At 39.0% G+C, this 14,923-nt stretch overlaps 1 protein-coding gene across 3 annotated transcripts in view; it reads left to right on the top strand.

Moving 5' to 3' along the window:
- pcdh9 (protocadherin 9) overlaps positions 1-14,541 on the top strand; it is a 205,268-nt gene extending 190,727 nt beyond the window's left edge. For all 3 annotated transcript variants that reach the window (XM_086290445.1, XM_086290450.1, XM_086290442.1), the window contains one exon: positions 12,465-14,541. In XM_086290445.1, coding sequence (XP_086146571.1) covers positions 12,465-12,835 — 371 coding nt within the window. In that variant the 3' untranslated portion in view covers positions 12,836-14,541. The remainder of the gene's footprint in view (positions 1-12,464) is intronic.
- Positions 14,542-14,923: the final 382 nt, after the last annotated feature.

Raw genomic sequence — 14,923 nt, 5'->3', positions numbered from 1 at the left:
TCACTGTCTTAGATGAGAAATCATATTAAAAGGTCAGTGACTGAGTTTTATGTAGTAGAAGATTAAAGAAGGAGATGAAATCAGTTACATATGCCAATTGTTGTCATGGCGACTGAACACTTCCACAGGACCGTACCAAACTTTGTATTTACACTGCCTTGCACAATAACTTAATAAAGAAAGTGAATTACTAACAAGGAAAAATTTAAAGAATGAAAAGAAATTTAAAAACAAGTCTTTGTTCAATTAAATCATTATGGTACTGTGTATTTAGCTAATATAATTCTTAAATAAAATAAGAACAACAGTTGTTTAAACTTAAGAATAACAATACGAAAGGATTAGGGATTTTCTTATCTCAGTGCCCTACAAAGAATCATTTCAGTAGCACAGCTGACTTAATTTAACCATTCAGATTTGGGTGTTCAGACTCATAAACTGTAATTAATTAGGCCTACTGCTGAAAAATGACATTATTGTTCCAAAGCTAGAATGCTTCCAGCAAATTTGTCATTAGCAACCCTTTAACTATTCATTGCTCAATAAACATGAATAATGCGCTTTGTCTTTGGTGGGTTTTATTCTGGTATCGATGGGATTTCTTTTGGTACTTTTTTGGGGGTTATATGTGTTACTTATGTTAGAGATAGCAGTGCTGTCAAAAGTAAAAGAATTTTCTGTAAAAAAATTGTATAGTACAGTATAGTTTAGTAAGAAAGATATGCAGCGTTTGTCTTAAAACCCTATGCACTTCATAATATATATAAAAAAAACACATAATATAACACTTTCTGTAATTGTAAGTGTGCACAAGGTAACACATCAAGTCACACTAGGCATAACCAGAAATTAGTATCATATATTCTTTAAGGATTTTTTTGGCAGTTATGTAGGTTTACAGTATGTCATGTCATCAAAAAAAAAAAAACCAGTAAAAATTATAGTAATACTTTAAAGAAAATGAATAAAAACTACAACAATAATATACTCTTAGGTTCTGGTAATAAAATTATACATTAGCAAAGAATTATAAAGTCCATCTCTCTGTTATACTTTCAGTTAGCTTTAGCTAGTTAGCCATTTTTTGCGTCCTCTGTCTTTTTCTGTTAATGTTAATGTATCTACAGCAGTGCTGTAAAGCGCAGCTTTGAAACAATCTGCATTTGAAATTATTCTTCTAAACGTTGTAGTACAAATGATTCTTACAACAAAAAGCGCTTGTTAGCCCTGAGTAACACATATTCTTTGGCTGTCTGTTGAGGAGTGGCCTGGGCCCCACCCACAGTGAAAGTTGACCTCAGAAGCAGTATGACAAGAAATACCAGCAAAAGCCAGGTCACAGTCATTTCCTGTTTGACAATGTAGCATTATATATGGTAAATGGTAAATGGCCTGCATTTGTATAGCGCTTTTCTAGTCCCTAAGGACCCCAAAGCGCTTCACACTACATTCAGTCATTCACCCATTCACACACACATTCACACACTGGCGATGGCAAGCTACATTGTAGCCACAGCTGCCCTGGGGCGCACTGACAGAGGCGAGGCTGCCGGACACTGGCGCCACCGGGCCCTCTGACCACCACCAGTAAGCAAACATGGGGTTAGTATCTTGCCCAAGGATATTTGGCATGCAGCCAGGAGGCAGCCTGGGATCGAACCACCGACCTTCTGATTAGTGGCTGACCTGCTCTGCCACCTGAGCTACAGCAATATATGCTGATCTTACAATTTTATCTTACCTAAAATTATATTTTACTGGCTGTATTTTGCAATTTTTTTATAGCTTTTTTTTAACTTATGTTGACTATGAAAATAATCATTTACAACTGACAACTTTAACCTTTTAAACCTTGGACTTCACCTTTGTCTACAAGGAACCGTGAACTTAATAAAACATTCTTCATGCCATCTCTCTTGTCCTAATCATCAGTTTCTAAATCTAAAATACACAATTTTTCCTCCTTTTTTTAATTTTCCATCTACATTAATGTTACTTTTGTTTAACCTTATGAAAGATAAATTTTTATTACTGCACTTATACCAACTAAATTTTTGTAAACATGTATGAACTCTGGAGGCAGCCGACAGGTATCGACAGGCCAAGCGGAATACAGCTCGGGCAGTGGCTGAAGCAAAAACTCGGGTGTGGGAGGAGTTCGGAGAGGCCATGGAAAAAGACTTTCGGACTGCCTCGAAGAGATTCTGGCAAACCGTCAGGCGTCTCAGGAGGGGAAAGCCCCTGGTGTTGATGAGGTCTGCCCCGAGTTCCTGAAGGCTCTGGACGTTGTAAGACTGTCCTGGTTGACACGCCTCTACAATGTTGCGTGGAGATCAGGGGCAGTACCTGTGGACTGGCAGACCGGGGTGGTGATCCCCATCTTTAAGAAGCGGGACCGGAGGGTGTGTTCCAACTACAGGGGGATCACACTCCTCAGCCTCCCTGGGAAAGTCTATGCCAGGGTGCTGGAAAGGAGAGTTCGTCCGCTAGTCGAACCTTGGATACAGGAGGAACAATGCGGTTTTCGTCCTGGTCGCGGAACACTGGACCAGCTCTTTATCCTCTCAAGGATATTGCATGGGAGTTTGCCCAACCAGTCTACATGTGTTTTGTGGACTTGGAGAAGGCCTTCGACTGTGTCCCTCGGAGTGTCCTGTGGGAGGTGTTGCGGGAGTATGGGGTGTCTGGCCCATTGCTACGGGCCATTCGATCCCTATACAACCATTGCAAGAGCTTGGTTTGCATTACCGGCAACAAGTCGGACTCGTTCCCGGTGGGTGATGGGCTCCGCCAGGGCTGCCCTTTGTCACCGGTTCTGTTCATAATTTTTATGGACTGGATTTCTAGGCGCAGCCAAGTGGCGGAGGGCTTTCGCTTTGGTGCCCTCAGAATCTCATCTCTGCTTTTTGCGGATGATGTGGTTCTGTTGGCTTCATCGGGTGAGGGCCTCCAGCTCGCACTGGAACGGTTCGCAGCCGAGTGTGAAGCAGCGGGAAAGAGGATCAGCACCTCCAAATCTGAGGCCATGGTTCTCAGCCGGAAAAGCGTGGAGTGCCCACTCCAGGTCGGGGATGAGTTCCTGCCCCAAGTGGAGGAGTTCAAGTATCTCGGGGTCTTGTTCGCGAGTGATGGGAGAAGGGAGCCGGAGATCGACAGACGGATTGGGGCTGCGGCTGCAGTGATGCAGACACGGTCCATCGTGTTGAAGAGGGAGCTGAGTGTAAAAGCGAAGCTCTCAATTTACTGGTCAATCTACGTCCCTCACCTATGGCCACAAGCTGTGGGTAGTGACCGAAAGAACGAGATTGCGGATACAAGCGACAGAAATGAGCTTCCTCCAGCTGGCCTCTGCCTTAGAGATAGGGTGAGAAGTTCGGCCATCCGGGAGGGGCTCACGTAGAGCCGCTGCTGCTCCACATCAAAAGGAGCCAGCTGAGGTGGTTCGGGCATTTGACAAGGATGCCTCCTGGGCGCCTCCTGGGTGAGGTGTTCCGGGCATATCCCACCGGGAGGAGGCCCCGGGGCAGACCCAGGACACGCTGGAGAGATTATATCTCTCGGCTGGCCTGGGAACGCCTTGGTGTTCCCCCGGATAAGCTGGAGGAGGTGGCTGGGGAGAGGGAGGTCTGGGCCTCTCTGCTTAGGCTGCTGCCCCCGCGACCCGGCCTCGGATAAAGCGGATGAAGATGGATGGATGGATGGATGGCTGCTTTTGACCACAAACTGAATCATCCCCTATTAACACTGCCAGTGATCAAAGTGTCTCAATATTCTGTGCCCTATTTGACAGCCAAGGCTCGCGTGTCTGAATATTCCCACATAAACAACCTGGCTGATCCCTTCAACACAGTCAGCGTGTCCCCATTGAATATCATTTCACCTGTTAAGACTATGTCATACTTTTATTTAAGAATTTTGATAAACTGATAAATCCATCCCCATCTTTCACTTTTGCTCATCATGAAATGTTTTTTTCTTTCCTTTTTTAAATCCTATTTTACTGATAAAATGAAGTCACTTAGTATTTGATTACACCCAACTTACTACTGTGTCTTTGATTACAAGTGTACTGTTCAAACCAGTTTTATTTGATTACTTTGTCTGTACTTTTAGAAGTGCTGTCACACATGAGAGTGCTTTCCTTTGATATATACTGCCTTCTTTTTACTTGAAGTAATATATACTATTGAGCTCAGTCTTCTTGGTATTTTTAATATTTCCTTGTTAAGTAGTTTGTTCCCGAAGACTTGGGCTAGATCCCTCTTTCCTTTAAAATCATAGGCCAGTTTCTAAGTGACCTTTTTATCTCAAAATGCTGATGTCTCCTTTTTATGCTGATGACACAAAGATATATTTGTCCATTAAATGATCCTATCCAGATATGCTGAGATTGATTAATAATGGTGTGAAATCCTAAATTGGATGTCAAGCAATTTTCTCCAACTGAACTCAAAACTTAAATTACTGTCATCGAGTCTTAACTCTTGAACATTTATGTCATCTGAGCATGAAAAAGTGAGTGAAGTGAATAAATTAACCTCATAGTTACATTACACAAGTAACTATGTAATGTGTCATGCAAAGAATCTGCATGCAACATTACAACAGAAGTCTAAAAATATTTTGAATTTTCCAGTGTAGAAAAGAGTCGCTTTCTGCAGTGTAATGTAGAGATCCTTCCTAAATTCTTTCTTTAACTTGCACTATAGTTGTATTTGGTCCCAAACCTAGTACTCATCCTTACCCTGGGTCATAGTGCGATGTACAGTCTAACAGTGACAAAAGTGCAGATGCTGAGGTGTTTTGGATCTCACTATAAATAGGATGCAAGGTGTTTTCTACAGTGAAATTTAGTTCAGTCCTCATCATCCCTTTTTACTGTTGCCTCCAGGCCAAACAGCGGTTTTTCACCAGTTTATTAATTCCTTGTCGGTACCTTTTCTTCTTCGTCGTCACAAAGAACAGTGTTGCTTCCCCGAGCTGATACTGTGCATATGGTCTGCTGCATGCACTTAAGAGTCAGAGCTCAACAACAACAGTCTAATCTGCCCTTCTTCTCCCCAACTCTCTATGTTATCAGCACAGCACAGTTTGTTTTTAATATGGAAATCTCACCACGTCTTCAAATGCAGCTTCAGCATATTTTCACTGTGCTTACTCACATTCTCAGTTACTTATTCCTCTAGGAATATATTTATTTCCAAAAAATCAGTAGAGGCAAGTTTGTCAGTTGTCTATATCTGGTGCCGGTGTTGCTCTGGGAGTTGATGTTTGCTGTGGATATGTATAGTATTAAGGCAAATATAGGAAGACATGAAAATGCATTTTGGTTCCATTCATATAAAAATCAAATATTTGATCTTTTGGAAATCTTGAATGGAGACTCTGGTCTCAGAAGGTCATTTGTCTTTCAGCCATTCGATCATCCTTTTTTGCTTATCCAATTTAGGGTTGCGATGTGCCTCGCAGAGCTGTCATAGGGTGAGACACACAGGGCAGACAACCATTTACAATCACAATCACCAATTAACCACGTCTTCAGACTGTGGGAGGAGACACGGGGGAGAACATGCAAACTTCACACAGAAAGATCCCGGCTAGTTGGTGGAGTCGAACTCAGGGCCTTCTTGCTGTAAGGCAACAGCGCTAACCGCACCACCGTGCTGCCCCCAAATGTATTTCAGATTTTGAGGAAATTTATTTTGCTTTCCCACACTGCCAAAGCTCTTCATGTTTCTACAATCCAATTCTCTTCTCACAAGTGCTGCACTGTGAAAAGCAGTTTCAGCTAAGAGTGGTTGTAGGTGGCACGACCCAGAAATTTGTGGTGTACAGTAGATGGACAAAAAAAGCTCAACATCTGTATTGTCCCTGTGCTATTATTCCAGTAACTTTAAACTTGTTTTCCAAGTGTGAGAGCCCAGATGATTTTAATAGTATCTGTTGTATCACTTTTAGAGAGTCATGTAGAAAATGTAAGAGCAAAAAGAGGAATAACAAATATGGTATGTGATTACAGAATTAGTTATTGTAAGGCTTAGCAGTTAAAGCAGAATGCTGGAAAGTCGAAAGAAGCTGAAATAACTTTTTCTAAGATAACTCTTTTTCACTAAGGCTTAGTAGCTCCAGATTTAAACCTTTATATCATGCCAAGGAGTTTAATTGAGTTTTTAACAGAGGTGAATAATGAAAATGCTCACCAAATGCTCTCACGTGTTGATTTGTTGAAGGAAACTTGTAATTTGTAATTTATGTTACTTGGTAATGCGAGCTATCAGACCACATGCTGTTTTAAAGCACTCTAGGCCATTTAAGCAACAAGCCATGCTACTGTAGAATTGCCACTTTAGAGTGCTTCCAAATCATCATTAATCTTACTAATCAGGCAAACCGTAGTCCAGGGCACATGTTGGAAGAATGAACAGGAGCAAATAGGAGGTTAAGAGACTTATTCTTTGAAAAGTGAAAAGGAGGGAAAATGCTAATTACATTTCTCGAGGTTCTTTTCCAAGAAACACACAAAGTTCAGTTTCACACATACTTCTTCACACACCATACTGTACAGCTGACATTAAAAAAGTCTGGTCGAGAGAGAGAGAGAGTAGCTTTAACTGAAAATTTGAATTACAAATTGATCTGAGAATAGCTTTAAGTGAGGTCTAAGATAATAATATTTACCACTGATCATGGAAAATTATGTAAATGATAGTCATTTTTTGACAGGCTTTGTGGTTTTTTTTCTTACAATTGCTCACCTTCACTTCCCTTTTATTTTTCTTCGCTCCCCTTCAATTTTTTTATCTGACCACCCTTCACTTCCATTCTCAAACTTTGTCTTTTTTTTCTATTTTGACTCCATCCTGCGCTTCATCTCCTCTCATGAGAAGCTTCTTGCTGGCCTCAAAGGGAGCACTAGAAAGGATCCATCAGCCAGACTGGTATTCTCAGGAGAATGCATCCAGTGTTTGCTCTGTTCTGCTCCACTCACTATTATATCTATCCAACCCTAGATAGCCTTTACTGTAGATCACAGGGCCTGTTTTCAAATTTGCTGCATAGCAGTATGAAGCTGTGATTCTATGCCTCGTTGGTTACCAACCACTATAAGACTCACACATTTCCCCAGGCTATTTACAATATATATATATATATATATATATATATATATATATATATATATACACTTTTACTACAAGACGGACCTTTATGTATTGGTTATGTTTATAACATTGTGTGCCATTACATGCCTTAGTGTGCACAGTGATGGAAAGGTGGCATGCGTATATATCCTTAGTAGTAGAAGATAAAAGGGTCACAAAGAAAAAACTTACACCAGAAGCATACAGAATAAATCTCTCTGACATATCTTGAGGGTTTTTGAGTGGTAGTGGAAAAACAGCACTATGGAACTTTTAGCCTCTGTGCTGGACTAAAACAAGCCTCATTCATCCCTAAATAACAACATCTGGGCATGCTTAACAGCATGGATAAATAAACAAGCCCTGTGGACACTAAATCCCCCACACTCAATCACTCTCATTCCCTCTCCACCCGTTCCCCCTTGCCATTCTCAAGGCTGTGAGTTGTTGGTGTGGGACTGGCACATCAGCACTGATAGTGTGCATCCAATTAATTAGCCAAATGTTATCTCATTAGTAATAGCCAGAAGACTAAAACAAGACTCCCTTATAGTTGCAAACAACCTCTGGTCAAAAATAAGGATGATTCTCTCCTCCTCTGTAACCTCTGTGATCTTTTGATGCTGAGTGGGAGGAGAGAAAGAGAGGCATGTAAATACTTTTTTGGTCAAAGTGTCCATCGTTAAACAGCTATTTCTTGTACCTCACATTTATTCCACAGCTTCCGCAGAATTAAGCACACCAGCCCTTAGCACAGCCTAATGACATCGTATCAGGAGGCAATCTAATGGTTTCTTTGTCTTTAAGGTATCTGTCTTTGTGGACATCTGCAACATTTGCACAGCGCTGTAAGCAAAAGTCAGCACCATCTGACACAGTTCTGAATCCCTTGCATTCCTCAACACCTGTGCCACAATGTTATTTAAAGTACTCAGGGGCTCTGCACCAAACACAAGCCACCGGCTATTTGCTTCTTTGTGCGTTTGTGTGCGTGTGTGTGTGTGCGTGTGTGTGTGTGTGCGTGTGTGTGTGTGCGTGTGTGTGTGCGTGTGTGTGTGTGTGTGTGTGTGTGTGCAAGCACAGGGAGGAATTTGACTTCCTGAGCACAGTAACCATGAGCAACACACTATGCAGAGATAAAGTAGAAATAAATAATGTGAAAGCAATTTTGTATGAATGAAAGGAACATTAAAAAAGCTTAGGGTATTTTGGTTTTGTTTCCAAATGACACGTTTTGTCTGTATTTAAAAAAAAAAAAACATGAACAAAAACGCAATAATGTTAGGCAGGAGATTCGGAAAACAATCTGTTTGTTCATAACATCAGTATATTAAAAGAACTTCTCTGTGACTTAGGAAAGCTATGTTTATATCAAAACTTTAGCTAAGGTACAAAAGAGACACTGAGGTGTATTTTCTCTACAATTACTTCGCAAGTCACAAAAGGAATTCATACTCGGTCTGTTGATGTTGTGACGTTATGGTTTGTTGGTGCTTTTCGTCCGTCCAGCGCTCTTCAGGATTCAGTAGGAGTAACAAGATGTTATTTGACATCCTCTGGAGTATTCCCATTCACCAGTGACAGGTTTTTTATTACACGTTTGGCATGTGCAGCCATGTTATTATGCAAGAATGTTTAAATAAATTACAATCCAAATAGGAAACTGGGTTTCATGAATTATATGGTCCATCACCAGTCCACTCCGAATTGTAATACATGACATGAGATGTAACTCTGAGAACAGAGTTGGGAAGTCAGAAGGTAATGAGGCAAAAAGGGAAGCTTTTCTTCGGAACAAGATAACCAGGAAAAGTTAGCAGCTAATAAGTGCTGGTAGTCAGTGTTATCCAGTTCGGTAATTGAGCCCAATCAACAGGTAAGATTAAAATAAAGAGCAATGAAAGGAAAATAAATTATTTTAAAAAATGCATAATTAACTACGTGTGCATATTGATTATGGATATGGAAACTGTGACTAGTCCAGCAAAAAAAAAGGACATGACAAAAATTATTAAAAAATATAAAGAAAAATAATAATGCTGGCTAAAATGAGGGTTTTGTTCTTAATAAATGGGTTTCACCCACTCTAAGAGGAGGCATTCTCTTGCAGTGTCAAAAAGTCTTCTCCAGGGCAACGTGGACTAATGGGATAAAATTCCTGCCCTTACAGTGTACTTTCAATTAAACAGACTCACATATTTCTGCACACTTAAGAACAGGGCTCCGTTCGCATGCGTGCATCAATGGGGAGCCAGTAAAGAAGGATTGCTGGTGTTTTGGTTTTGTTTGAAATTGGTCTGCTGAGTCTGAGTTTTAAATACTCTCCATTTCTTTCATTTTTGGAAGTGTGGAGTCGGGCTCCTGGAGAGTGATATACCACAGAACTTTTATTAAGCTGGTAATAGCGAAGTGATATCCTGGAGTTGTTGCTGAAGTTTAAATATGTTGCTTTACTAACAGTGCCTCAGATAAATGTTTTTAAAAAAAAAGACTAAAAACCTGAAGGGACAGTGTTCTGATAATCCTGTCATATGTTTTATTGGATTGATTTATTTTGCAATGTATGGTCATGTTACTGTATTTTCCATAGCATCTCTTGGGGTACAGTGGAGTGTGGACATTTCAATCTTTTATCCTTTATATTTAGGTATCCAATTTATTTTGACTTCCCTACTCATTTGCTTTCCCTGTATGGGAATTATAGGCCGGTATTATAAGACTCTTGTATATGAATAGATTTTGTAACCTATCAGCTCTATACCTCAAGTGGTCTTTTCAATCAGGCTTTGTCTCTGCATTTTCTCAAACAGCAGGTATACAGAGATTAACGGTGAAAATGGCTGATTCAAATTATCCTCTGCTGCCCACTGGGGCCACTGATTGTACCAATCTGCATGCAAATGGTCATGTTTATTACACCAGGGGAAAAGCAAAGCACAAAGTGTTCTTGATTAATGACTGGCTCTGCTTTGTTAAAAAAGGAATCAAAATTAAACAGGAAACATAGACATTGCAGTAATTTGATCCTGCTGTAATCAATACACAAAGTCCAAATTCATCATATGTATATAGTCTAATTTACAACCTTGTGTTATTACATTATTATTTCTCAAGTGTCCAGTGATTGCAAAGTTAGAAGAAATGCCATCAGAGACATAATGATTTTAATGTCGTCATTATTATCTTATTAAAAAAAGTAGATGCAAATGGGAGCCTTCTTTCTTGTTCATTTGTTCTCAACTGCACACCATGTACTGTATATGTACACGGCATTTTTCCTTCTTACCATCTCTCTTCCTTAAGAGTTCCCCAGATATCTACTCACTCATCTACAATTTCATTTGAGGAATTCATCTTGCCGTCTCCTGGGTACCATGTATTACTGCTCTCTGTGGTTCTTCATGCAACTATGATAATGTGTATCTTGGTTATACTCCTCATATGCCAATTATGGGTGCCTGTTATTGTGATGGACTCTACATTCACACAGAAGAGTGACTGACTCCTGCTTCTGCTTTCTTCACATCATTTTCCAGTATGTGCTGTAAAAGTCAGAAAGCAGTATTAAAGAAGCGAGGCTTAGTGGAGTATGAGAAAATGTTCCCATTTGGATCAGAAGACATGAATAATTATAGCAATAGGAAAAAATTGCTCTCCTCATGCAAAACAGTTTTATTTTTGCCCAAGATGAGCTTTATAAAAAGGTTTATAGGCCAAGCAGTGACTGTCAGAAACAAACAATATGTGAATCTCCAAATATAAAAAATGTAAATGTCAATTTGTATGCTGTGTTGCATAATCCAAGACAATCATGTTAGATTACAGTTAACTCAACATCAATTTTGAAAATATGAATTCGCAATTTGAACTACAGACTCAATATTTTATATGAAGTGGGTGTTTTATGTATCAAAATCCCTTAAAAGTCAGTGCTAAACATACACACAATTGCATTTTAGCATTAACATTTACTAATTATTGTATTGTTATTATATTGATCCATCTAGAAGTCTTTGACAGAGCTCACAAAAACAGTTTCAATATAAAAGTAGCTGCCCGATGTAGTGAGTTTGGTTCTTAGACATTTCCAGTGTTTTTCAAACTTAATCCCAGAAGTAAAGTACAGCAAGGTTGCTTTCAATGCAAAATGTTTAACTGACCTTGAAATGTTTACAGCTGAATTTTCTGATCACATTGGTACAGGATAAAGGTTATGCAGACCTTAAAGGTCAGCAGACTAAAACAGTTAGGTGATGATGTTATTCTAAGCCAAAAGTGTTTGTTATGGATTCTCAGTAGACCTTGCACACTGTAAACATTGCAGCAAGGCTTTGACCATTCACTGAATATTAAGTTAAACTTTAATTAGCAAAAACGTTTTACCACTCTATACCATTTTCTGGTATATCTTTGTAACATAACTAATCTGAAATTTTATATATGTAAATGAAGAAGGAGAAAAACCAGTTCATGCCCAGGTTTGCAAAAAACAAAAAGCAACCCCTTTTAGCGGATGCACCAGCCGATTAGCAGTTTGTGAAGCAAAGGGACAAATTAGGACAAATAGGTATAATTTTCTCTTTTAGGTAAAACAGAAAAAAAAACCATATGAATTAATTACCCACTAATGCTATACTATACAAACACAAACATGACTGCTTTGTTTTTCATTTTAAGAAAATAAAACTGATTCAAAGAAGGAGATTTATTCAAATGGGAGAATTCCATTACGTTTCATGCATTATGCATGTTTTCTATCAAATGAGATTTCAACAAATACCACCTGAAATATTTACTGTTTGATGGTGATGTATGTTCAGCCAAGGAGTAGCCAGATGGTGGCAGAGAGCTGGCAAGGAAAGATGATTTGTTGTGATGCAAATTGTCCTTCAACTTTCTTCCCCCCACCTCCCGGTTTAGGTGAAGTGAGGTAGGCTAATTTCCAGAAAATCATTTATAGTGGAGACAGCAACATGATTTACAATAAGGAATTAGTGAACTTCTATGCCTTTGAATAGCTTATAACATAACCGTTGGCTGACGTGTTTAAAAACCTGTTTAGATTAACAAATAAATAATAAAGACTATTAGAAACAATTTTAAATCTGCCAGACGGTGGCTTTCCTAAGATCTATAGCACTACCATGTCTCCCAGTTCCCCAAAGCAAATCTCCTTCTCTGTTACATTCCTAGCTTGTTTTCTGAATCACTAAAGTATGCGAAGTTCCCCCTCTCATATTCTGGGCTATTCTGGAGTGGAGAACCTTACGTTCAGCGAGAACAGCAAAATATATAACAACTCTCTTTCTGGTTCTTCTGTTTTAGATGGCCCCCTTGGACCACGCGGTCTAGTGGAAGCTACAGAGATGTGTACACAGGAGTGCCTTGTCCTGGGACATTCAGACAACTGCTGGATGCCGCCAACACTGGGAACATACCAACAGCCCAAGTCACCTGTAACCAGCTTCGGGTCTCAGAGGGAGTGGGGTCCCAAGGACAAACTGCTCAATGGACATACTCTGAGCAGAACCTGGAAAAATGAGAGTGGGCGGTCAGAGCATTTTGGTGACAGAAAGCAGTTTGGAAGTGGGGAGGGACACTTCACCAGCAGTGGCATGGCTGATATTCCACTGGTGAGTCTCAAGTCCTGCCAGCCAGCCTCTTGCCCAGACAGCCCAAAGGACCAGCAGCTATAAGAGGGACTTTCCTTCTGTGCTGTTAGATGTCCTTACATCTGGACACAGTGAACAGGCGGAGCAATCATCGGAGCTCCTCCCCATTTTATTTTTTCTCTCTTATTTCTGTTCTTCGCGCTTAAGTTGATGCTTCTGCAGTGTAAGAGCCACATTTACTATGGTGGTCACAAAATAGTGCTTATGCTGTGTTACCATGGCTCTAGAGGAAACTGTGTGTGTGATCCTCTATGGATTTCTTTAACATTCAGCAAGGTTTTTTTGTTGAGTGTGAATTGGACAAGTGCCACGGGGACGTGCATAAATTAAAAGAAATTAGAAGAAAGGAAAAAAAAACTACCATGGCTGACCAATATATACAAATATTTGTGGTGTGGTTGTTATTGAGTTGTTCAGGACTATATTTAATCGACACAATCAAAGAAAATGGAATTACACTTCAGAAAGTGTTGTTCTAACACTGTTTGTGAACACTTGTTTATTCTGTCATTGTCTCTGTGTTTGTAAATAAGACTTATTAACCACTATCATGTATCTGTAATATCCAAAGTGAATAGGACAGTTTTTGGCCGTTATCATTATAATGCCTTGTCATCAGAATTTGGGATTTTAGCTGGACTGAGCTCTATAATAAGGGAAAATGTACAACAATAAGACATTTATGTATTTCTTGGAAAAAATACTGTTGATTTAAGCAAATTTTCCATCTCGTAATATACCCAGTGTTGCCCATATTTCTTAATAATTTTCTTCAAGTAATGCAAAACCACAACCAAATCTTTTTTTCTATAAAAAACAAAAGAAAAACACAAACAAACAAAAAACAAAAAAGCAAAATGTTTTGTATGAAGGATGTCAGTGCATTATAAAAATGAAAAGTTCTGAAAGCTCTCCATAAACCAGTTTTGAAGGTGTTCAGTACAAATTAAATAGCAATATATTTGTAAATGGCTAAATGTTTTATCTAATGTTGATCTTATTACTGTATAGATTTTATTCGAATTGTGATTTGACTGAGAAAAATCCCTCAGTAGTATCTGCAGTTTCCTGGCATATGTATATATCTGTATTATTTCCACACAAACTATTATTTTCCATACATAAGAAAACACAGGTTAAGATCACACTTTAATCACTGTGCCTTCATGATGTTTCTTCAAATACTGAATTGTGCTTATTTCAATGACAACATGTTGGCTACAAAGAATATTCTGTATGATAATCAAATGCCTTACGCATTGAATGTTTGCCAAATTTAGAGACATAATCACACACATGTTAAAGTACAAAATCAAGTAGATGATACTGAAGAAAAACACAAAGGCATGTGCAGATAATGGGTTAACCATGAGAGACCATTTTCTGTCATTCCACTGTCTGAAAAGGTTTGTTTTATTCCACAGCATGGAGGGCAAATTACACAATGGAAAAAGCATGCTAAAAGATATAGCTTTTAAAATTAACTTGATCATTTTTGTGTCATTTTACTTTGTTGGAATAGCGTTGATTTGTGCATTAAGGAGAGATTCAGTTTGTAAAGCACTTTCATATTTATGTCACAATATAATGAAGTTAAGTGGGATGGAGTGATTTGCTTATCGCAGTATGTTTGTCAGTTGTGAGGGTGTTTGACAACACAGATACTGAACAGTTAATCCTTGTTACTACTCTACAGGTATACAGCTACTGCAATAAATGTTTTAAGTACGTGTATGCTTAATTTGTGTGCAGGATAATCGCCTCAGCAGCTATGTGTGTGCTGTAAATGTATTCCCACTTGGGTCATTTTTCCTTAATAATTTAGTGTAAAAAAAAGCAAGCCAGCCCCTTTATTTTGAGAGCACAGTGCATTCATGAGGTACAATTTAGTTTTTCCTAATTTTTTTTTATTTCTTTGAACACAGCGAGATTCTTCCTGTTATCAGGTCCCATTTTCTGCTTAAAATATTTTACCTTAAAAAGGTGTCAAAACAGCCTTGATACGACTGATTCTTGAGTAATAATCCCTCTGCCTGTTGCTTTAGTTTGCATGTTGTGTCCTTACCATACACATAATGCTTCCTTAAAGCATTAATGTCAGGGTCACTGTGC

Source organism: Aulonocara sp. 'chitande type north' Nkhata Bay, linkage group LG1 (assembly GCF_057382095.1).
Source record: "Aulonocara sp. 'chitande type north' Nkhata Bay isolate Kocher_YH1m ecotype deep benthic linkage group LG1, A_spYH_male_GT1.1, whole genome shotgun sequence".
Taxonomy (NCBI): domain Eukaryota; kingdom Metazoa; phylum Chordata; class Actinopteri; order Cichliformes; family Cichlidae; genus Aulonocara; species Aulonocara sp. 'chitande type north' Nkhata Bay.
The sequence above is the reverse complement of the archived record's forward strand: the minus strand, read 5'-3'. Positions and strand labels throughout refer to the sequence as shown.